At 43.0% G+C, this 26074-nt stretch overlaps 1 protein-coding gene across 19 annotated transcripts in view; it reads left to right on the forward strand.

The window, feature by feature from the left end:
• Window positions 1-26074, forward strand: part of PPFIA2 (PPFI scaffold protein A2) — a 588582-nt gene that overhangs the window by 445238 nt on the left and 117270 nt on the right. For all 19 annotated transcript variants that reach the window (XM_077471924.1, XM_077471910.1, XM_077471912.1 and 16 more), the window contains 3 exons: window positions 2133-2264; window positions 16967-17029; window positions 17883-17974. In XM_077471924.1, the coding sequence (XP_077328050.1) occupies window positions 2133-2264; window positions 16967-17029; window positions 17883-17974 (287 nt within the window). The remainder of the gene's footprint in view (window positions 1-2132; window positions 2265-16966; window positions 17030-17882; window positions 17975-26074) is intronic.

Genomic DNA, 26074 nt, shown 5'->3' on the forward strand with positions numbered 1-26074 from the left:
CAGAATCAGGCAGAAGAGCCGCACTGGCTATTGAACTTCATTTTTCTCGGCTCGTCATACGTGTTGTACGTCACTGCGTTCTTGACGTTTGGCATTTCCGAAAACATTTGTGTGACCGTGTGTATGCAAGACAAGTTTGAGCCAAAATCCGTTGGAGATAAATCCAAGATTTTGTTGTTGAAATGTCCGATCATCTGTACGCAGCATTACAGTGACACTGACAGCAGTATGCAGCAGCACAGATGATTATGACACCTCACCGACACAACAAATCCCCCCTGAGTCATAGTGACAGACTCTCTGACCGCCAGGTGGTCCCTTCAGTGCACTCCAGCTCAAACAGCACTGACAGTCCCGCTCCCAGGTTAGCTTGCCCATTTTTTACTGCCTGCCAGTAAAAATATTGATGGGTGGAAACACAGGCTGGAGCCAGTAGGCTATTACTAACATTAAGGCTAGTTTCACAGTGGGGCGGGGGCATTAGCGGTTAAGCGCACTAATTTTACCGCTGTAATATTGGTGCTTTTCGGCCACTAGCAGGACGCTTTTAACCCCTGCTAGTGGCCGAATAAAGGGTTAATAGACTCCGCAAAGCATCACCCATTGATTCCAATGGCAGGAACGGTGAAGGAGCAGTGTATTCATCGCTCCCGCACCACCCGAAAGATGCTGCTTACAGGACTTTTTCCAATGTCCTGTAAGCACACTGTTTCAGTGTGAAAGCACTCGGGCTTTCACATTGGGCTGCAGGGTAGGCATTTTTCAGGTGCTTTACAGGTGCTATTTTTAGCCCTTTAGTGCCTGAAAAACACCACAGTGGGAATATAGCCTAATTTAGTGTGGTCTGACCTTTTAGAGCAGGGCTCAAAATTTAAAGTTCTGAGCTCCTAGCAGGGCCTTAAGAGTTACTCGCCACCAGTTGCCCCACCCAACCCCTGCCCCACCCCTAAACACGCCCTCATAAATGATCTCATGAAATAACACTGTTGAACGTTTTGTGCAGAATTAATTTACAAAGATAAATATTAACAACAACAACTTTAACAATATTAACATAAAGCATAGTTCATTGATCTGACTGTGATAAATACAATATGGATAACATATGATTGGCTACAATAAGCACTGTACCCCAGTATTGCATGCTACTGTGGTTACCATATGGCCTTGGTGGCTGCAACGTTTTAAGGGCCATTGGGAATGAATGGTACCACGTGCGTCTCTTAAGGGCAGCAGATTCATTTGTGGTGCAGGAAACATGCAGGGAATGCACCTTTGCCACAATGCATTCTAGTGTGATAAAGTTCCTATGAGTGGTAGCTACAGAAACGCCATATTGGTTGCCATGGGTGGAGTGGCTGTTCAAGGTGATAGTCTAAGTTGTGGTGCATTGACCTCCCCACCTCCCTATCTGAACCCAGTGGACCTGCCCAAGCCAAGCGGAGCCGAGCCGGCCCCCCTCCCCACATGACCCAAGCGGACCTGCCTCCCACCCAAGCTGACCTGTGCCGGCCTGCCTCCCCGCCGAGACAAGCGGACTGCGCGCACGAGCTGAACTGGAACACTCGCCCTCAACTTATTTCCACTGGCCAAATTCGAGCAGGCGACTGGAAATTATGAGGGCTGCTTTAGAGTCACCCATTTTTTAAAGTTTACATACCTATTATAGGGCAGCAAAGTTTGTTGATTGCTTAAAGTGATTGTAAACCTATTTTTTATTTTAAAAAATAGACATGTTATACTTACCTGTTATGTACAATGATTTTGCACAGAACAGCCCTAATCCTCCTCTTCTTGGGTCTCTCGATGGGGATCCTGGCTCCTCCTCTTCTTGATGTGCCACCACAGGAAGTCACTTCCTATGGCAGCATACCTGCAGTCTTAATCCCTAGCGGTGCTGTCTGCTTTCATTGACACAGACAGTGTGACTCAGTCCCCGCCCCCATTCCCTCGTCACAGGATTTGGTTAATAGCACTAGTAGACAATGGCTAAAATGTGTTTGCCTGTATCAAACCCTTGTATGTAATAGGTTGTATTGCTGTTGGGAATGACCAGATCCATTGAAGAATGAGTAGACTGTAACCAATAGCTGAATGCAGTTTATATATTTGTGTTTCATTTTGTGGTTTAGGCTAGACAGAGGGAGAAAATGAATGAAGAACACAATAAAAGGCTTTCTGATACAGTGGATAGACTCCTAACTGAATCAAATGAACGGCTGCAGTTGCACTTGAAGGAAAGAATGGCTGCACTTGAAGACAAGGTAATATTGAAATTTGTGCAGCTTTCTTTGCGGGAATAGCTCAATATTTTGTCATGTGTCAACTTATTGCATTGACCTGTATTATATTACAATTGTTTTTTCTTGGTGACAATTTTTTCAAAAAAGTAACCCGTGTAACACAAGAAAAACAGGGTGTGGCTATACTGTATAGTTCAGTGATTTTCTTGTAGCGTTATGCAAATCTGAACAAGGAATGATATACAAGTCCAGTTAGATAAGTAATCTTTCACATTTCAGTTGAGATCATACAACTACTATAATAGTTTCCAGAACGAATGATGTTTTAGAGATCTTTCAGTTGGACATCACTCTTAAGGCCCGTACACACGGTCGGACTTTTTGACAACAAACATGCAAATTAGCTGTTTTGGAGCAACATCCGACTGTGTGTACGCTCCATCGGACAAACTTTTTCTGTTTTCATCTGACTTTTGTTGGCTGTGCGAACGGACAAACTTTCTGGCAACAAAAGTCCGATGGAGCAAAGTCCGACCGTGTGTACGCAAAAGCATCAGACTTTTGTACAAGGTACAAACACGCATGCTCAGAACCAATGCAAAAGATTAGACTACAATACATAAGTTCACCAAAGGTGGCGCTGGAGTCATTGAACGTCCTCTTTTGAAGCGGCGTCAGTACGTTGTGACGTCATTACGTTTGTGTTTGTTGTCAAAAAGTCAGACCGTGTGTATGCAATACAAACTTGTGGACCACGCCCTTTGTACAAAAGTCCATGGAAAAGTTTGTACAAAGTCCGACCGTGTGTATGAGGCTTTAGAAGTGCTGTGTTTGCAGTTGTACAGTTATTAAATTAAAAAGCTACAGTTGCTTATTTCTAATTTTTCCTTCCTTCAGCATAGGACTCAGTACAATTCAGTCATTTGTCATTCTTCATGCTTTGCTCCAGCACTGTAGATAAACTGGTGGTGGATGACCCAGTACAAAATTTAAGCCAAGGCCCACATTTCTCTCCATAAATACTGCCTTCTCTACTGAACAGACAAAGGGTTGATTTACTAAAGGCAAATAAACTGTGCAGTTGCACTCATTTTTCCAGAGCTTAGTAAGGGCCGGTTCACACAGGGGGCGATGCGAGGCGACACCGACTTGCCTCGCCGCGACCTGCCGCGACCTCAGCGGCGACTTGCAAATGACTTCTGTATAGAAGTCAATGCAAGTCGCCCCGAGGTCGCCCAAAAGTAGTACAGGAACCTTTTTTCTGAGTCGGAGCGACTCAAGTCGCTCCTCTCAGAACGGTTCCATTGTACAGAACGGGGGCGACTTGTCAGATCGCGGCACGGCAAGTCGTGTCGCCTCGCATCGCCCCCAGTGTGAACCGGCCCTTAATGCTGTAAAGTTTTGCTGATTTCAATCGTCCAATCATGTGCAAAAATGCTTTTTTTCTTTTTATCTTTTCCTTGCACCTGATTGTGTATTCTTTACTTTATCACATTTACATTTACTAATAAAAGAGTGCAACTGTATTTGCAAAGTACACAGTCTATTTACTTTAAGTAAATCAACCCCAGCTAATACATATTCCATAATGATATTTGTTAATTGTAAAATGAAAAAGAAAGGGGTGAGTGTCCTTGAATTAATCTGTTATTGGCTGCTATGTTCTGTACCACTAATGATTTCACATGGTTGCAAAATCAGCACTAGCCGTCCCTGCTACAGAAATGTATGTTTCTGTATAATGTGAATGAAACCTACACTACACAAGAGAATATGGGTCTGTGTATGCTGACTTCCTCCTAAAGATGCTTGCTACTCTGGCTTGAAAACTTTCAGTTACTGACCCAGAAAAAGTATGCTTATCAGGACAGTCATAGGGGGATTAAAAGTTCCTTATCTTGCATACTCGGGTCATCATGCTAGTCATGTAAACAGCATTTTCAGTACAGATTTCCTTATAACACTGTGGGGTTGATTTACTAAAGGCATATAGACTGCACACTTTGAAGAGCACAGTTGCACTCTGTATGAGCTGTTGCTCCAGAGCTTAGTAAATTAGCAGAAGCTCTGTGACTTCTATCATCCAATCATGTGCAAGCAAAAATGCTGTTTTTTTGTTTTTGTTTTTCCTTGCATATTATTAGGTATTCTTTGCAAAGTGAACCCTTACCTTATTTATTAAGCTCTGGAGCAACTGCTCTTTCAGAGTGCAACTATGCACAATCTATTTGCCTTTAGTAAATCAACCCCTGTAGATGCTACACCATACATAATAGATTAATATAATTTGCACTTATTACTATCAAAATCCTAAATTGTGCATTTGAGTTGTAGCAAAAACAATCTTCAGTTAACCTCCCTGGCGGTATGATTATTTCAGATTTTAGGTGCTAAAATCGGTACAATTATTTTGCATGAAAATTTGGCGTTTTATACTGTAGTCCTGTAATTCTTAGGAATAACTCACTTAAATCTGTCCATACCAGAGTCTAGCAGACATCCCGGGTATGATAAAGTTTGAAAAAGGAAATCATAAATTATAATATAATAAATAACTATAATTAATTATACCAAATAATAATATAACAATAATAAAAATTATTCAATAATGTAATCAAATCAAAAACACTGAAATTTGCTCAGTTGCAGAATTGTCGCTGTCATTACTTTTCAATATTTGATGACGGATCTCCCCACAAATCACTATCGCTCAATTCTGCGAGTGATTCCAATTTATTATCGCTGTTTTCTAGCTGGTCTAAAATCATTTTTGATGTAAAGAGACAGTTTTGGTTGCTATGGACAATCTCCAGTTTCCAGGCATAAAGAACAGTTTTTATAATATAAAACTGCATGCAGGGCACTGGGCAGACCACTAGGGACAAAGGGGATGTGAAATTATTACATACAGCAATGTAATCTGTAAGGCCGCGTACACATGCGCGGACTGTTCGCCCAACTTTGTCTGTCCAACAGTTTCGGCAAACAGTCCGCTCAAACTTAGCATGGACGGACATGGCCACACACGACGGACGAACAGTTTGCTGAAACCGTGCGCGATGACGTGAACGGCACGTACGACGGGACGAAAAATGCGACGTCCTATACACTGCATTATAGCTTTCGGCGTGAAAATCCTTTCTGAGCATGCGCGCAACTTTGTTTGACGAACAAGCCTACACACGAGCGGACTGTTCGCTGAAACAAGGTTTCAGCGGACAGTTTTTCGGAAATTCCGTAAAACCTTGTTCGTCAAACTGTCCGCTGAAACTGTCCGCTGAAAGCCCACACACGAGCGGACTGTCCGCCCAAACACTGTTCAGCGGACAAAGTTGGACGAACAGTCCGCCCGTGTGTACGCGGCCTAAGATTACATTATACTGTATGTAATGTGTGTGTTTCACTTTTTGAATTTGGCGCCGATCTCCATCCCCGTGCGTCGCAACACTCGCAGAGAACGGAGCTTGGCTCCATGATGAATCGAGCGGAGGACGAGCCGCTCGTACAGCGGGGGGGACATCGCTGGATCCAAGGGAGAAGGTAAGTAAACCTCTCCCTGCATACAGCGATGCGGTCCCGAGTCTGGCTCGGGGTTACCGCTTTTGGTGTAAAACTTCCACCCCGAGCCAGACTCGGGAATACCGCCAGGGGGGTTAAAGCAGTGTTCCATCCTGGCTTTTAGTAATAGGATACTTACCTGTCCTGGAATCGTGCGTTGTCAGCACCGCAGCTAATGTTTTCATCAGATGTCTGGTGATGCCGCCGCCCCCTGCCATTGCGAGTGAGCGAGCTCGGCAGTGTAGCCATATCGTTTCAAGCCAGGAACCCTGCTGCGTATGCACAAGGCCCCGCTCCTCTCTCTTACTGGCCCGTCGAAAGGGAGAGGAGGAGGAGGGTGCCCCGGGGTCATGTCACAGGCCACGGTCGGACTCCCGAAAGTGGGAACAGGATACCTGTCAAAGAAGGTATCATGTCCCCCCTTCCCCCTGAAAGGTGCCAATTGTGGCACCGGAGAGGGAGAGGAGACACTTTTGGGTGGAACTCTGCTTTTAATCCAAAACTTCAAATGCAATCTAAATGGTTTAATTTGCCTTTAGCATTTTTAGGTTACATTTGCATTGAAAGAACTATGGGGTTGATTTATTAAAACTGGAAAGTGAAAAATCTGGCACAGCTCTGCGTAGAAACCAATCAGCTTCCAGTTTTTTTTTTTGTCAAAACTTAATTGAACAAGCTGAAGTTAAAAGATCATTGGCTACCATGCACAGCTGCACCAGATTTTGCCCCCATCCATTTTTAGTAAATCAACCCCTATGTTTCCATTTTGTGACAGGTCCAATGTCCTCTGCCTGACAATATATTGCTTAACTTTAGGCAATAGGCCCAGCAGAAAGTGTTTTCTGATCCTACAGATCACCCTCTAAAAGCATTTTTTCTCTCATTTATTGAGGGACACAGGATTCATAGACTATTAGGTTATACTGCCACCTGCAGGAATTGTTTGACTTTTGCAACCAAAAAAACTGTGACCAGTCCAGTATAACCTCTTTTACTCCCAGCATGCTTCCATTTTTTGATAGTGTCTTAGGAAGATGGATGTCTTTTCTCTACTGAGAAAAGTTTAGGCATTATTACTAGTCAGTTTTTTTCTCAAGCACTGAGCTCTCTGCATTGTGGTGCTTTGGAGACCTGAATGTACTGCATTAGCCTCTGATGTGACCCAGTCATTGAAGACTTACTTTATAAGTAGGCCGTTCAGACCAATCACAGAGAGCTACTTTGTTAATAGGACCATTGGGCACCCTTATTATCCCTATTTTTACATCAGTGTACTGCAGAAAGGGTTAATGCTAAAGGACAGAGCACAAACCTAATTTGTTAGGTGAAATTTAGCGCCATTCAGGAGAAATTCCCGACCAATGCTTCTTGTTTTGTGTGAAATGTGGATCATCCTCTCTTGGTATTTGCTGCCTACCTACCCTTAAGGCCTAGCCTTGTACCTTAAGCTACATTGTCCCTGCTTTTTTCAGCACAATATAACAGACACATGGGCAGCAGCTCTGCTGTAACAACCCACTTATGTGCCAGTGCTCCCTGCAACACATCCACCCAAGGGGTTTGACACTCACAGCCTAGAAAATTTCCCTATCCTTGAGTCCCTGCACTCTTCCTTAGTCAGATAGATGTAATTTCATCCATTATTCCAACACCTTAACAAAGTACTGATGATTCCTGTGGATGATACATCTGTTTTTAAGAATCCTATTGATAAATGTTTTGGAGATTTTTCCCAAAAACCTTGTTTTCTCTGGCTGGCCCTGCATTGCAACCTGCCTTGGCCATGTTGCTAGTCTGTAAAAGTCTAGTTAAGCAATTAGAACTCATGGCAGCAGCCTTAATCTACAGTGTAGGGGAGATAGTGGGTGCCACCCCCCCTTCCAAAGTAGTGGGACAGTTGTTAGCCCTTGTGGATACCTGGACAGACAGCTTTTTAGATGCCTAGCTACATGAGGTGCAGCACAGTGGTGTAGTGGTTAGCACTCTCACCTAGCAGTAAAAAGGTTCACTGGTTCAAATCCCAACCATGACACTACCTGCCTGGAGTTTGCATAATCTCCCTGTGCCAGTGTGGGTTTCCTCTGGGTACTCCAGCTTCCTTCCACACTCCAAAGACACGCAGGCAGGTTAATTGGCTTCTGTCCAAAATTGGCCCTAGTATATGAATGGGGACCTTGGATTGTGGGCTCCTTGAGGGTAGGGATTGATGTGAAACTGGATGCACTGGTGTCTTTATTCAACCTTACTAACAATGTAACTATGAGGTAGTTTCCAGGGGCTGCACAAGTCTCAGTGCAGTCCTTAGAGATCTTCTGGATAAAAGGGTTATCACCCAGTTCTTACAGCATCATTTCAGGGATTCTAGTGTTACCTTTTCACAGCCTTTAAAACCCAAATGGTGTATTCCACCCCATCAGACCCACCCCATCAGATTCCACCTCCCTTCAGACCCAAACATTCTGCATGGAATCCACCAGGTCTGTTGTAGCCTTCTTCATTTAGGGAGACTGAGTGGACAGCAAGGATACATACTTGCATGTCCTCATTTTTCCAATGAAAAAACTTTGATTTTCTGTGTGTTCCTAGCACTTACAGTTCATGGCCCTGCCTTTCCACCTGTCTTTCACACCCCTACCATTCACAAAGGTTGCTTTGTCATACTCACAGGCCATTCCCAGTGTGGGATATCTGAACAACCTCTTTTTGAGGGAGCAGTCAGCACAAGTTCCAGATGAAAATGTGAACAACATGAACAGTAAAGTCCCTGAAAAGGTTTGGATAAATGCTGAACCTTCAGAAGTTAGCAGTGGAGTCAACTCATCACTTGCAATAGCAGCACCCCTCTAAGCATAATAAATAAGTTTAAAAAGCTTTAATATGCTTAAAAAACACACTCACATACTAGCAGTGTTGAACAGGCATTTGGGTCAAAAGTTTTTTTTTCTCTCCGCTGTGCGGAGTCTCTGGCTGAGCAGTAGTGATGATGAAAACAGTTCCCGGGTGCTGCAGTGGCATCCGTAGCTCCAAGGCTGGTGGTTCACAAGAGGCACGTCAGCAGAGCATGTCAGCAGGAGTACATCAGAAGCTGGAGGAGCTAGTGGGCGTGGCTTGAGCACTCGCATTCACAGAATGCGTGCTCCTTCATCAGGCAGTGGATTCAGCAGTCCTCAGCAAGGTTCTTATAGAGAGAGGGGAGGGGAAGAGGCAGCACCACGGACTGCAAGGTTCAGCAGACCGACGCTGTGTTTCAGAGGCGCAGTAGGATACTTCTATTGAGCAAGAATTGATATGGACTTGTGCTAAGATATATATATATATAAAATGATAGAAATAAAGATGATAAAAATAAAATTGAAAATAAAAATAAAATTAAGAATAATAATAAAATGTAATTCAATTTAAACAAGATGAAATAAAAGAAGAAGAAAAAATAATAATAAGGTCACTTGTAATAAAAGGCATTAAGGCATTAGAATTATTAATGGATGGGGAGATAAAAGGAAAATAATAAAAATGGAAGTAGATTTTACTACAGAAGAAAAAAATATTTTGGTGAGGAAAAAATCTATGTGTATATGGATGAAGCAATGTACCAGATGTAACCATACACTGTTTTTAGGCTATATATTTATATATCCATATAATTTTTGGATAGTCACTAATTCATTGTGTATACTTACAAATATACGTTATGACAATCTCGTTGGTCACAGAAAAAAATATAAGTATTGTGGTTCTATTGGTGGCTTGAATGTAATTATTTTCAGGTAAGGACAAAAACACTGATTATGAGGTGATTAAAAAGCACATCCACACCCATGTATATAGAGAACCTGCGCATGCGCACACAAGTGCCTACAGGAGAGGGATGGATACAGAGCAGGGATGTACTAAAAGCACATGTATGCACATTGGGATAATGGGGAAAAAGTTATGGGGGAGTAAGGGGTGAGGTGGAGGGATAGGGTGGGGGGTTTTGGAAGGAGCGGGTTTGGAAAGGAAGGGGTAGATTTGGTGAGTACTGATGGCAATTTGTAATGAGTAGCTTAAATTACAATAAAAAGGTATTTTTGTGTCATTACATATTAGTAGATTGAATGAATTTCGATGTCCTCATTTAGGCCCCCAGGCTTTAAACTGTCTAAGGTGTAAATCCAGAAAGTTTCCCTTTCACACAAACACTTGATGCATTCAGCTCAAGGGAAACTACCCGGAATGGTCTCTATGGCCCAGACCTGTAGGCCATTAGTGGAGCCCTTATTGAATTCAGTAAAATGTCTAGGGATTGCGAGGTCACTAGTGCCTTCAATGGAACATCTGCATTCCCCAAACCTTCTTGGTAGTGTTCTGGTAGTGCGGCCTACCTAAAGCAAGCCGCATGGGCAGGAGAGACAATATAAAACAAATTCTGTTGAGCGGTTAAAAAATTTGCCAAGGGGGTATGTTCTGCCTTTGGTGATAAAATGTTTGTCTGTGTTGGACAAATGTACAGGTCAAACAATTAAACTTACGGCATTGGTACATCCCCTTAATGTCTAAGAAGGTGGGGATAGATGTTAATTTGAGCTTACGAGGTTTCAATTTGCTGGGTGCTAATTTACTTTTTATGTTTTGGGCCTTTCTGTATGTGATTTTTGGTATATCACTGAGGCTGTTTTGGAGGTGGGTATCTTCTCACAGTATGCCCCAATGTTTGCGAAAGATATGTTTCCTCTTTTTATGTTGTGTGTGGAAATCCTAAAAAGTCACAGAAAAGCACACAGGGGAAGCTACATGAGAGATACCCTGTACTTTGTCTTAAACAAAGAAAAAATGGGCCTCCTAGATTTCCATTGTGCCCCCCCCCCGGCTGCATCTCTCAAAGCTGAGTGTCTGTAACACTATCACTGAGCTCATCTAGCACAACCTCCCCTCCCCCCTTACCTGCATGGACAGGAGAGGAGAGGCAGATCGATGTGACCACCTCCTCCCGCCCCTCCCCTCATGTCTGCCCCATCCACACTCCATTTCCCGGCCAGTGCTATGCCTGAAAAGATGTGTGGGTGGGAAATTTGAAGCTCTGCAGCCGACAACTACTTGGTGGCTGCAAGACTGATGCCTCTTCCTGAGACCCTCAGACCAACCTGGGCTGAGTGAGCTGAGCTCTGCACTGTCAAAACACTCCCCATCCCCTCCCTTGTCTCCTCTACCTGTCTCCCAACCCCTCTCTGTTCATGTCCAGGTATCACTTAGGGACAACTTTAATACTTTTGGGAGATGACTGACAATCTGCTAATTGGATAAACTTATGATTAACCCCTTTCTGCCCAGCCCTAGCATCCCTTTAAGGGCTTGTTTGCATGTGTTTTGTTCTCTGAAGAGCAATCTGCATTCAGAGAGCATTTAACAGGCAGTGACTATCTCCTTTAACCACTTACCCACTGGGCACTTAAACCCCCTTCCTAACCAGACCAATTGTCAGCTTTCGGTGCTCTCACATTTTGAATGACAATTACTCAGTCATTCAACACTGTACCTATATGAAATTGTTGTCCTTTTTTCACACAAGTATAGCTTTCTTTTGGTGGTATTTAATTACCACAGGGTTTTTTTATTTTTTTGCGCTATAAAAGAAAAAAGACCAAAATTCTGTAAACAAAAATGCATTTTTCTTCGTTTCTGTTTTTTGCAAATTTTGCAAATTAGTAATTTTTCTTCATATATTTTGGCCAAAATTTATACCGCTACATATCTTTGGTAAAAATTACCCAAATTGGTGTATATAATTTGGTCTTTGTGAAAGCTATAGAGTCCACAAGCTATGGTACCAATCTCTGAAAATTGATCACACCTGAAGTACTGATGGCATCTCATTTCTTGAGACCCTAACAAGCCAGGAAAGTAAAAATACCCACCAAATGACCCCATTTTGGAAAGTAGACATTTCAAGGTATTTAGTAAGAGGCATGGTAATTATGATTTGATCAAAATACTAACTTGCCTCATAATTGTGCACACAGTATAACCTAGTATAATTTAAAGTGGTTGTAAACTCTGTTACACCACTTGTACCTACAGGTAAGCCTTTAATAAAGCTTACCTGTAGGTACTGTGAATATCTTCTAAACTTGCACGGTTTAGGATATCTTCAGAGTGCATGCAGCCGATGACATCCGGCTTACAGTGCCGGACCTTCAGAGCCTGTGCCGGAAACTGCGGCTCCTGTGCCCATACACAAGATTGACATAATCGCGGCTCCAGCCACTCACAGCCCCAAAGCCCGCGTACATGGAAGAAGCACCAGGGGAAAGATGATCGCTGTCTTATCGTTGAGCTGGCGTCACTGGAAGGGCTTCATTCTAAGGTAAGTATTTCATAATGTGCTAGTATGCGATAGTATGCATTTTTTTATATTCTTCAGTGGGTTACAACCGCTATAAACATGGTTACTGAAAGGGGCACTCAGAGATGTTACTGTCATAGTTAGGTTATGGAGGCTGGTTATGGAGGCTGCTATTGTTTAACTCTCCTTTTGAAAATCCAATCTGTAGCTGCTATTTCAATGCTTTGACATCAATGCTTACCTGGAAAAAGTATAGGCATAAGTTGTTCTGACACTAATTTATTGCATGCGGCGCCGAATTACCAGTGTCTCTACACTGAATTGACAGTGTAGAGACCGGCCTAGGGGCCCCATGCTGTTTAAGGGCCCCCGTGACAACGGACCAAAATAATATTGATTTAATCTTAAAAGAAAATTACTATGAAGCTTTCTTAAATTGTTTACAAAAGATAGAAAAAAATAATAAACCTAAAGAAACAAATGCTTTACATTAATGACATTAATGACTCTATAGTGAAAATACTGTAATAATGTAATGTACCCAATAACAACTTACATAGTTGTACATAAAAGTACATAAAACATAGACATCAGGTTCACATTATAGTTTGTCTCTTTAAAACTCATCTTCTTTCAGCTGTCACTTTGTAAAAACATTTGGTGCAACCTATGGACGTGTAATGCGCAGTTATGATGACCATTTCCTAGCAGTGAACATGCACACTACTTACCATATTTATTGGCGTATGCCATGCACTTTTTCACTCTGAAAATCCGGTGCAAAGAGTGTGTGTGTGTGTGTGATATACGCCGACATTGCAATTTGGACTGCCTAGGAGGGAACGGGGAGGGGGGCGGGACGAGAGCCATCAGATTACATACAGTGAGAATCTCTTGTTTACTCAGTGGCCTCTGTAATAGGTTTCGTCTTCTGGGCCTGCATTGGACCAGTGTTCTGTCTATCATAGAAGCCGGTCCAGGAGGCGGGACTTTGTAATAAGGAGGCCGCTGATTAAACAGGAGATTCTCACTGTATGTAATCTGACGGAGCTTGTCCCTTCCCCCTCCCTGTCCCCTCCAAGGCAGCAGTAATCTGAGGTGAGGTAAGGCTGCAGATGGGCACTGACCAGGCTGCATTGATAGCAATGGTGAGGCTGCATATGAGCATTGATCAGGCTGCATTGATGTCAATGGTGAGGCTGCAGATGGGCATTGATCAGGCTGCATTGATGGCAATGGTGAGGTTGCAGATGGTCATTGATCAAGCTACAATGATGGGCAATTGTGAGGTTGCATTTGGGCATTGATCAAGCTGCATTGATGGGCAATTGCGAGGCTGTAGATGGGCATTGATCAAGTTGCATTGATTGGGCAATTGTGAGACTGCAGATGGGCATTGATCAAGCTGCATTGATAGGCAATTGTGAGGCTGCAGATGGGCATTGATCAAGCTGCATTGATAGGCAATTGTGAGGCTGCAGATGGGCATTGATCAAGCTGCATTGATAGGCAATTGTGAGGCTGCAGATGGGCAATGGTGAGGCTCCAGACAGGCAATGGTGAGGTTGCATTGATGGGCACTGACCCTTATTTTGCTTCAAAGTTCTTTATTTAAAATGTAAGTTTTTTTCCTAAAACTTCCCTTCTAAAATTAAGGTGGGTGTTATATTGCAAAAAATACGGTAGTTATTCCACTGGAGCTTGTGCACGATAAACCTCCAGAAATCTGCAAGGGGGTTACTAAGGTTTTGATTGCCTAGGGACCTCCACAGAGTTTAATCCGGCACTGATTGCATGCTTATTCTGAGTCTGTGAATGAAACCTACTAGAGTCAGGAAATCCCCATATTTTTCTTATGACAGAGTCACTTTTAGCATAAGATAGGAGAGTTTACAATTAGGGCATTGAAGAAATGGCTTCTGAGAATAGGGCTTTACAGTCCTTTGAGAGTAATAAATTATACATAGGTCATTTCAGGCAGTAATAGCCATTTGCAACATATTTTATCAATAACATAATTACAATTAAAAAAGGCAATGCTTTAAAAGATCACATATATTAGTAAATCCAAACATTTCAACGCATATTGTACATGCATGTTTATGTGTATATAGGTATATAGCAGTTAGATAGTGTTATATTTTTTACTTTAAAATACATGTGGTTAGGTTTAAAGGATAACCTTTGTCATTCGAAGGTTACACTTGACAGCTACAGATGAAGAGCCCAGAGTCAAAATACATATGTATGTGTATCAGCTGTGACTTGTATATCTTTATTCTTTGGGAGATGGATGCAGCATGAAAATTTTAAAGAAAGACATAATTATGGCAAAAAATGCTTTTGGTAATATAGCCTAATATTTTCAAAGAAAACCTAGGTAAATCAGTTGGGCAGCCATTATTGATCTGGTTTTGATAATTATGTGGCTGTGATGCTAAAGCCCAGATTTTCTTAAAACGCTAACCTAAGGTGACCAGATTTTTAAAATTAAATCCGGGGACATTTTTTTTTTTTTACTGGTAATGGCGCTGATCAGCGACTCTCTGCCCATCGCCACCGCAGCCCGCCTCACAGCGTGCCAAGTCTTCTTCTCTAGGCCCCGGCTACTACTGGGTGGGGAGCAGAGGAATATCACTCTGCCAGGGAAGGCAAGGAGATGGGCAGGCAGGCGGCTGACTGGGACTTGAGCCAAGGCAGAAGAACATGAAAGCAGAACTGAATGGGCCTGCGCCCAAAACTGAATATTCCCTTCGCTCCAACCAGCACATGATCATCAGAAAGGGGCACAGATAATGGAAAAAAATACAGCCCCCTAAGCTAGTAGGAGTGGCGTAGCAGAGGTGTGTAATTCAGATTTTTTATTTTTTATTCTGCACTGACTGTCTTTGAAATTGCCCCAGTCCCTGTTCAAATCCAATCCGGGGACAAAACCAGGGACAGACTTGGTCCAGGGACAGGGTCCTCAATCCGGGGACTGTTTCCGGAAACCGGGGATGTCTGGTCACCCTACGCTAAGCTCAAATAGGAAAAAAAGATTGGAAAATTCAGGGATAGGTGAGAGGTCCTGATCTGTATACTGGTTTCAGATAAGTCATTGAAAATTCCTTTTGATGCATAGCATAAAGTGTTCATACCTTAGTCTTGGGTGCAATATACATTAATGAGCTGGTATTACTAACTGCACACAATAGCTTTCTGTGCGTCACGTTCATACCAGAACGCAGTGTTTCACTGCATTCCAGAGCTGTGCAATATTATACAACATGCTTGTATATCACACCTCTCTGTATGGCCCTGTATGTCACTGCTCAGCAAGCGCAGTGCACCACACATGAAGTGTCACTATTTACGCCTCACATATGTAAAGTTGAACCAGAAAAAAAGGGAGCTGTGTGATGCAATAAAACGCGCATCACACACTCACTAAGCCGCTCTGGCTTGGTGTGCAGATAAGTGTGAATGGGCTCTCAAATAGTTCAGGTACAATAAATTAGCAGAATCATCTCTTCATGCACCACACACAGGGCTCATGCTTGTATAATAATAGGACAATAGACTGGTTTTACATAACGTAATGCTTGTGTACTGCAACCAATTAATATAAACAGTGGTATTATATTGAACTAGCACATAAAACTTTGTGAAACAAAAAAAAAAGAACTAGCACTTTCTAATACAGTTAGTGTTATGAAGACACCATATCTGATCTTGTTTAGTTTCAGAAATGACCTTTCTTACCTTTTTACAAGGTTAAAAGTTCTGTCATGTGACCATGCATCTCTTCTTCCTAATACTGGGGGGTGGAGAGGTTACAGGACACTGTGCAGACACACAATAAGCCTGTATTCTATAGTCAATTCAGCTGGAAGCAAGAACTGCTCAGGCTGTTCTTGAGCAGTGGGCATGTTCCACAGGTGATTGGGAGGGGGTGTGTGCCAGGGGAATGGTTGTGATTGGTTGGAGAGTGTGGTGACTAAACAAACTACTTAATACAGACATGCTGTACATCTGAATGGCTGGCCAAAGAATGAAAACTGACCACAGTAACAAAGATGAACTTTGGTGCTTTGTGTGGTCAGTTTAAAATAAGGAAGAAAGGTGACTGGCAGGATCAGCCAGGTACTTCACATGGAAGAAGTACATGGCAATGACAGACACTATGATTTAGACCCCTTTAGACCCCTAGGTCGTTTTCCAGGCATTTTAGTGTTAGAAATAGTGCCTGTAAAGCATCTGAAAACTGCCTCCCATTCATTTCAGTGTGATTTTTCACACTTGGTTGGTGCGCTTGCGGGACATTAGGAAAAGTTGTGCAAAGAGCATCTTTTGGGTGATTTGGGAGTGCTGTAAAATGCCCTGCCCATTGAAATGAATGGACAGCACTATCAAAGCTCCTGAAATAAAGCTTCGGAAGTGCCACAACATGGGCATTTTTAACCCATTCTTTGGGGTTAAAAGTGCCCCGCTAGTGGCCAAAAAGCAGTGAAAAAACTAAAACAAATGGCTCTTTACCGCTAACAGCCAGCCCTTTCAGTGTGAAAGAAGCCTTATAAAGTACATATACAATGTACATGATCACACGGGGCACAGATTTCTACAAACCCTGAAAAGCAAGATTTCTATTCACCCACAAGTGCAATTGGTGCTATCTTGCCAGAAAGTTAGAAGTTATATATTAAAATCTGAAAAGGGTATCGAAGTATTCATTTTCAGTGTTCATTGCCTAAACTGATCAGGATCACCAGCTAGACATGAGTATTTTGGCTTATAGTACATGCTGTCTGTTTAAATGTATTAATATTGGAAACTTTTTGATATTTGTATTTTTTTTATCTTACAGAATATTTTACTTCAGGATTCAGAAAATTTCAGAAAACAGTTAGAAGAATGTTTACATGATAAGGTACACACATTATCTATATTATTCTGATTTTAGCGAAACCATAAACAGGAGATAGATCTTGCACAATAATTACAGGTAAACATGTATTTGTATGGCACTACTTGTATACACAAAGGGTAATCCATATAAAACATTATATATATATATATATATATATATAACATATTAACTCTCTATTAACTTAAAACATATTCACAACAATCACAACCTCCCATAATTATTCAGCTAAGGGATGGCTGGAGAGTTTTCATAAACATCTGATTCAAAGTCTGATTTTCAAGTGATAAACATCTTATGGACCAAGCTAGTAATGCCGCGTACACACAATCGGACTTTCCGACAGACTTGGTCCAGCGGACCGAAATCCGTCTGACAATTCGATTGTGTGTGGGCTCCAGCACACTTTTTTTTTCCCCAAAAGTCCAACGGACCTAGAAATCAAACATGTTTCAAATCAATTAGACGGACTCAAGTCCGATGGACTAAAAATCGGGAAAAAACTTTCGTCTGTGTGCTAGTCCGACGGACCAAATACAAAGCAAGGGCAGCTATTGGCTACTGGCTATTGAACGTCCTTGTTTAGCCCCGTTTATGTCATCACGTTCAAAACAAATGGACTTAGTCCGGTCGTGTGTGGCCAAGTCCATTTCGTTCAGAAAGTCTGTCAGACCTCCTTCGAAAGTCCTTCGGGAAGACCGTTGGACTTAGTCCATCGAAAAGTCCGGTCGTGTGTACGCGGCATAAGAGTCTTATCTTTTCTATGTCACTTTTACTTGTCCGGAGCAATGGATATTGGAAATCTGTTTACATTTTGAGTAAATGTCTGGAATAAAATTGAAATGATTATTTTCAGGAACGACTAGCAGAAGACCTTGATAAAATGAGAACTGAATTTGATCAGGTGAAGATGCGTACTGGATCCTTGATAGAACCAACTTTAACCAGGTACTTAGTATATCATGGATAGTCTTGTTTATTACAATTATTTTTATAACAAATGGAATAAAGATTACCAAGAAGCCATTTTATTTGCCCTTATGCTGGTTTGGGTAACATCAACTTGTCATGGTTTCTTTGAATGGTAAAAGTATTCAGTGACTTTTATACTTATCTTAGAGTATTGTACTTCTACGTTGTTTTGGAATTTTTTTTATTTTTCTCCAAAGTGAGATATCATATACTGTAGATCAGTGGTTCTCAACTTTGTCCTCAAGTACCCGCAACAGGCCATGTTTGCAGGTTTTCCTTTATCTTGCACATGTGTTTTAAATAAGAGTCAATGGCTTGGTATATTGGACAGCTATTTGACCTAAGAGAAATTCCCAAAACATTGCTTATTGGGGGTACTTGAGGACAGGCTTGAGAACCACTGCTGTAGATCACCCAATTTGTTGTCGTTTTATTGTGAGTGAGCCATCCTTTGAGAAGATCATTTATTTATTCATGACTTCAAGTGTTTGCCAAGCTACGTGTCTACTACATCTACATCTACTGCTTCACGCTTCTGGTTATCTCAAGGGCATATCACCTTGAGTGGCAGTTTGATGCCTCAAACTGTTTTCAGACTCACACTTTTCAATCTTTGGTGTCACATAATCCCAGCTAAATGATGTCTCATTGTTCCCTTTTCTGGCAGAATGAGCAATACTACAATCCATCTTACAACTGACAGATTAAACTTTGATCTGCTTAAAATGCTATTCTCCTTTCATAAAGTGAGAGCAAGAACACTACTTTTTTTGTGTAACTACTTCAGCTGTCATACCTGTATACCCCTTATGGACTACAATTATGGACTACAATTATTTTTACATTTCTGCTATAATCCTGTTTATTCAGCAATACATTTGTCATTACCTCACAAAGTAATATATATACATATATATATGTATATATATATATATATATATATATATATATATATATATATATATATATATATATATATATATATATATATATATATATATATATATATATATAAATAAAATAGTAATATTGTCTTGAAAAAGTTTTTTCAATTCTCTCTGCAATCTATAGACAAAAATAAGTAACAAAATTAGAAATTTTTGCATTTTTTTCTACTTCAGTTTTGCAGAAGATACATTATTTTTAATGATTATTGTATAATTTGCCACATTTATAATAATAAAACTAAAATTATGATTCTAGTACAGAGCATTTCAACATTATTTTTAATTTTTTTTTAATTTTGCACATTTTTTTAATGTGACACTAAAAATAAGAAACACAAAATGTAACATATAGTTACATAGTTATTCAGGTTGCAAAAAGACACCAGTCCATCTAGTTCAACCAGAAAAAGGGAGAAAAAAAAAAACTACAATCCTATACCCACAGTTGATCCAGAGGAAAACAAAAAACAGCAAAGCATGATCCAATTTGCTCCAGCAGGGGAAAAAAATCCTTCCTGATCCCCGGTGAGGCAATCAGATATTTCCTGGATCAACTTTCCCTATACATGTTAGTATGCAGTTATATTATGTACATTTTTTAAAGAAATCTACTGATCTGGCCAGAACAAGCTCTTAACTGCTTGCCGATCGGCCACCATCATTCTACAGCGGCAAGTGGGCACGACTGCGTGAATTGCCGTAGTTGTACGGCAGCCGCTTTAAGAGGTATAGGGTGCACACGTCAGTGCCGATGCGCGTGGCCGGCGCACACGATGTCCAGCAATGACCTGCTATCTCTCCTCAGAGAGCCAGAACGGGGATCTTTCAATGTAAACAGACAGATCCCCACTCTGTCAGACCCCTTTCACACTGGGGCATTTTTCAGGCGCTATAGTGTTAAAAATAGCGCCGCAAACTGCCCTAAAACAGCTGCTCCATGCACTGAGGGCTTTCACACTGGAGCGTTGCGCTGGCAGGGCATCAGAAAAAGTCCTATCCTGCCCTTTCTTTGCTTATGCTTTTTTATTTACTGTCACCTGGTGATTCAGCCAGTAAGTCTGTTATTTTTCAACTTTCTTTAACAGACCATGCTGTCCATACAGAGTGGCAGTTATATTCCTAATGACACCCCAAATGCAGATCGCAAACGCAGTGCGTTTGCCTGCATTGGATTGCATGGTACCACATTATCATGTGATTTTGTGAGTGCAGTTTTGAAAAGTAGCGCATGTACTACTTTTTGCGTGATCCAGTGGGATTTCAGCTTATTCAAGTGAATGGGCTGAAAATTGCACTGCACTGAGTTGCACAGGAATGAGGTTCCAGGTGTGAACTGGCCTTTATGTAAAACCTGTATCCCAAAAGGAAAAAAAACTGTTTGTTGTAACTGCTGAAAAAGTGTTAGCTGGAGTTCAACTTCAATTTGGTAAGAAAATCCATCTAATTTTGCTAGTCTAAAGGCACGTACACACGATCAGACTTTTTGACAACAAACATGCAAATTAGCTGTTTTAAGGCAACATCCGACCGTGTGTATGCTCCATCCAACTTTTTGGGTTTTCATCGGACAAATGTTGGCTGTGTGAACAGACAAACTTTTCAACAACATAATTCCGATGGAGCAAAGTCCGATCGTGTGTACAGAAAACCATCGGACTTTACAAACATGCATACTCGGAACCAATGCAAAAGATCAGACAACAATACAGAAGTTGACCAAAGGTTGCGGTAAAGAGCAGAAAAAACATGTGATTTGGTGAAAGTTGGCTGAAAAAGTCAGATTGTGTGTATGCTTAACAAGTTCACGGACAGTGACCTTTGTACAGAAATCCAAGGGAAAGTTTGTTTAACCACTTGCAGACCGGACCATTTTGCTGGTCAAAGACCAGACCACTTTTTGCGATTCGGCACTGCGTCGCTTTAACTGACAATTGCGCGGTCGTGCGACGTGGCTCCCAAACAAAATTGACGTCCTTTTTTTCCCACAAATAGAGCTTTCTTTTGGTGGTATTTGATCACCCCTGCGGTTTTTATTTTTTGCGCTATAAACAAAAATAGAGCGACAATTTTGAAAAAAAACGCATTATTTTTTACTTTTTGTTATAATAAATACCCCCCAAAAATATATAAAAAAACATTTTTTTCCCTCAGTTTAGGCCGATACGTATTCTTCTACATATTTTTGGTAAAATCGCAATAAGCAATTATTGATTGGTTTGCGCAAAGGTTATAGCGTTTACAAAATAGGGATAGTTTTATAGCATTTTTATTAATAATTTTTATTTTTATTTTTTTTACTAGTAATGGCGGCGATCTGCGATTTTTATTGTGACTGCGACATTGTGGGGGACCCATTGGACATTTTTGACACATTTTTGGGACCATTGTCATTTATACAGTAATCACTGCTATATAAATGCAGTGATTCCTGTGTAAATGACACTGGCAGTGAAAGGGTTAACCAGTGGGTGGCAGTGTAGGGGTTAAGTGTTCCTAGGGGTGTGTTACTAACTGTGGGGGGGTTGGGCTTTCATTTAGTGTACACTGATCTCTGCTCCAATCACATGGAGCAGAGATCAGCGTCACTAGTTGCTAGGCAGAATGGAGAAATGTTGTTTATACAGTATTTCCTCCATTCGGCCGCTCCGTGAGACGATCGCGGGGATGCCCGCGGCGATCGAGTCCGCGGGTCCCGCGACTGGACTCACGGGGGTCCCGACCAGCGCGGGAGCGCGCCGCCGGCGGTGCGCTCCCGATGGCAGCGCGGCATCGAATATTGGACGTACCTGTACGCCAATATGCCTGCCCGTGCCATTCTGTCGACGTACATCGTCGTGCGCTGGTCGGGAAGTGGTTAAAGTCGATCGTGTGAATGAGGCTTAACACTACCCTCTCCCCAGATCGACAATGCTGTTGTCAAAAGGTGTCTGCTTTACTATTTACATCCAGAATGCAGGCCCCCTAAGACAGGAACTGTGTTACTGGCTGGATCACCAGGTGAAATAAAGGACAAAAAGCCCAAAAAAGAAACCCAATGCAGCCACATCTAATGATTGGTAAACTGCAATATAATTTTTTGTTTTTCAATTTTACACCACTTCAACCCATACCGCCAAGCGTATGCAGATGTGCGTACTCAGCTTTCGGGGGTTATACCGGGATGATGCCCGCAGCTGCAGGCATTATTCCGGTACCATTGTTTACAGCGTACGATTGGCTATCCAGGGATAACAACTGATGCGGCTAAAAGCCACTTGGCTGTTATCCCAGAGGAGCGGGAGGGGATTCCCCCCTCCCGCCACCTTTCGCTGCTCTTCCCAAGCCTCCCGGTGGCACGGGAGGCCAAATCATCAATCCGCCGCTTCTGGTGGCTATGGACAGACTGGAACGAAGCCAGAAACGGTCAGTTCAGTTTTCCACTGCATAGAGGCAATTGGACCCCCTAAAACTCCAAGCATTGAGGGGCGTGGTCAAGCTGGCAGCGCGGCATCGAATATTGGACGTACCTGTACGCCAATATGCCTGCCCGTGCCATTCTGTCGACGTACATCGTCGTGCGCTGGTCGGGAAGTGGTTAAAGTCCGATCGTGTGAATGAGGCTTAACACTACCCTCTCCCCAGATCGACAATGCTGTTGTCAAAAGGTGTCTGCTTTACTATTTACATCCAGAATGCAGGCCCCCTAAGACAGGAACTGTGTTACTGGCTGGATCACCAGGTGAAATAAAGGACAAAAAGCCCAAAAAAGAAACCCAATGCAGCCACATCTAATGATTGGTAAACTGCAATATAATTTTTTGTTTTTCAATTTTACACCACTTCAACCCATACCGCCAAGCGTATGCAGATGTGCGTACTCAGCTTTCGGGGGTTATACCGGGATGATGCCCGCAGCTGCAGGCATTATCCCGGTACCATTGTTTACAGCGTACGATTGGCTATCCAGGGATAACAACTGATGCGGCTAAAAGCCACTTGGCTGTTATCCCAGAGGAGCGGGAGGGGATTCCCCCCTCCTGCCACCTTTCGCTGCTCTTCCCAAGCCTCCCGGTGGCACGGGAGGCCAAATCATCAATCCGCCGCTTCTGGTGGCTATGGACAGACTGGAACGAAGCCAGAAATGGTCAGTTCAGTTTTCCACTGCATAGAGGCAATTGGACCCCCTAAAACTCCAAGCATTGAGGGGCGTGGTCAAGCTGGCGGCCTGAGCGGACGTGGGTGACTAGAGCTTCACTCCTACCTGCACTAATTATCCGGAATACGAGGTGAAATACCGGGAAAAAAGCTTACCATTACAGGCTACAGACCCCAGGGGACTAGGACTACTGGGCATGAGAAGGGGCAAATTTGGCTCCGGATGGAAGAGTAACGCCTCTAATAAGGCCACTCTGGTACAACAGCAGAGAACTCCTCCCGCTGGCACGCACATGGCAACTCAGACACCGCCATCAGACCCAGCTACAGCGGAGGAAGACCATTTCCAGGCTCTGATGCAGGCAATATCGGGATATCTTGTCCATATCTTGGCGCATCAGACCAAAATCTGTTTGAAGCAGGTCTATTTTTGCCGTCAGCACTGTTTTAGTGCTGACGGCAAAAATAGACCTGCTTCAAACTGATTTTGGTCTGATGCGCCAAGATATGGACAAGGTGCTGGACAGGCTCGGTGAAGCAGAATGGCACGTGGGGTACTCTGAGGACTCCATTAGGGATCATCGCGCTGCAATACACACTACACACCCTGCAGGTACTCATGAAATCCCTGGAATTAAGGGCAGAGGACAGTGAGAACAGAAGCAGGAGAAATAATCTGAGGGTGGTGGGACTCCCGGAAAGAGCGGAGGGTCAGGACACAGTGGCATTTATGGAGCACCCTCCTCCCTGGCGCTGTTTTTTCTCCCTAGTTTGCAGTGGAGCAGCGCACAGAATGCTTCCCATGTGTGGACAGCCGGGAGCATTTATCTTCCGCCTTCTAAACTTCCGAGACAGGGATCTGGTGCTCCGTGAGGCGAGGAAAGTGGCCGAACTGTGGTTTGAGAATACAAGGATCATGCTGTTTCCAGACTACTCAATCGACACACAGAGACTCCACAGAACCTTTGACAGTGTTAAGGCTCAGCTCCGCACCAAGGGATTAAAATACAGCATGCTGTTTCCCGCCCGGCTTTGTGTGGTCGATGGCAAAACCACTCACTACTTTACATCCCCAGAGGACGCCTCGCAATGGCAAACCCTATTTTCTTTGTTAACCAGCACGCTGTTCCTGTCCTCTCCAAGGTAAGGTGCGAGCCATTCGCTCTTGTACTGACATTGGTTATTTTCATTAACATGCACCGCTAACTGTTATCAATATCCCCTTCCCCTAAATCCACCTGGATATGGTGCTTCAATTCGGTGCAACTTTACAACATTGTCTCCGCGTGGGAGGAAGGCTGAGCTAGGCCGTAGGCTTATCGGGCATTTCCCTGCCCTCCTCCTCCCTGATGGGACTGGGGGGGGGAGGAGAAGTGATCTCACCCAATGCTGTGGCTGCCTGCCACCCTGCGAAAGAGGGGGTGGGGATCTATACACGCGGCAGCTTCCCATTCGGAGGTATGGTCTCCTAGTTCCTGAACTAATTCCCCCATACCCACTGACGGAGCTCGGCCCGTCTCCTGAACTGGAATACACATCCCGGATACACTGACTGTCCTTACAGTCCGGAGACCCACCCCTGTTCTAGAGATGGGATTACTCAGGTGGGCCCCCACTTTGCGGTTGGAGGGGGAGGACATAGACACTGCCTGAGGGATATATATCCGGAAGGAACAGAGCTGGTGCTAATTCACGTTAACCGATTTTCTCGCTTGCAACGTTGTGCCTCATAAGTATGTGCCCTTGGCTTTTTGTCAAGAGAAATGTATGATTAACCTTCTTAAACTTCTCAATTTCTGTTTTGGACATTCAGGTTAGGAGCGGCTGCACAGGGTTGTAATTGACTGTATTACCAGGTAGCAGCGCCCCATGGAAGCTACTCTCTTCTCCTTGTCCCCATAGGAGAATCTCCTAAGTACTTTGGTTATGGGATTGGGCACTCCGAGTTCCCCAGCGGATGTGCGGGGTGGAGGGTTTACACAGTTAATGTTCCTTTGCTGTGTTCTTTTTTTTTGTTTTGTTTCATACAGTGGCTTTCTCCGATGGCTCAAACCGCCTGTAGATAAATCCAAATTGCGGATTTTTCATAATATTAGAGTTATAAAGTATCTAACAGATGTGTTGTGCTTACCTCCGGGTCTGATAGACTTCTTGCTGTTGATTTCCCCTCACATTCATGTTATTGAGCCTTCCCTATGGCACACGTAAAATTACTCTCCTGGAACGTCCGGGGACTCAACGATAAGGTAAAACGATCGTTAGTACATACCTACATCAAAAAACATTTGCCCCACATCTGCATATTGCAGGAGGCAGCAAAGTACCGGGTCTAAAAAAAACATGGGTGGGACATTACTACCATGCAACGCACTCCTGTTATGCCAGAGGGGGGATTGTCCTAATACACAAATCTCTTACGTATGAGCTGTTGGAGGTTAAGATAGACCCGGAGGGAAGATACGTGTTATTGCATGTGGTTATTGACATTATCGAAATGGTAATCCTCGGAATATATATACCGCCACTGGCTACAGTAGCTCTCCTGAAATGCCTGACTCCTCTCCTTTCAGTGTACCCCACTGAGAATATTATCATTGCCGGGGACTTTTAACATGTGCCACAGGACAGGTTTGAACTCCCCTTTGTCACAATGCCATCTCTCTATAGCCTGATGGATGTCTGGTGGTGGAGACACCCGGCAGATAGGGTCTACACTTGCCACTCTATGTCATACCGAGCCATGTCACGCATAGATCTGATATGTCAGCGGGGGCCTGTTGTCCAGGGTGCACTTGATTGAGGTGCTGCCTAGAGGTATATTGGATCGTGTCCCAGTAATGTTTATCTTTAAAACCCAAACACCCGCTTCTGAGAGACTGTGGCGACTATCACGCTATTGGATCTCCGACCCTACAATTGAAATTCCCAAACACATGACTGAATTCTGGCTAACTACCTCTCTGGGTAACACATGGGACACATTTAAGGCCTACAT

The sequence above is a fragment of the Lithobates pipiens genome, unplaced genomic scaffold, assembly GCF_037356315.1.
Source record: "Lithobates pipiens isolate NorthernLeopardFrog02 unplaced genomic scaffold, aLitPip1_a1.2 Scaffold_8, whole genome shotgun sequence".
NCBI lineage: Eukaryota > Metazoa > Chordata > Amphibia > Anura > Ranidae > Lithobates > Lithobates pipiens.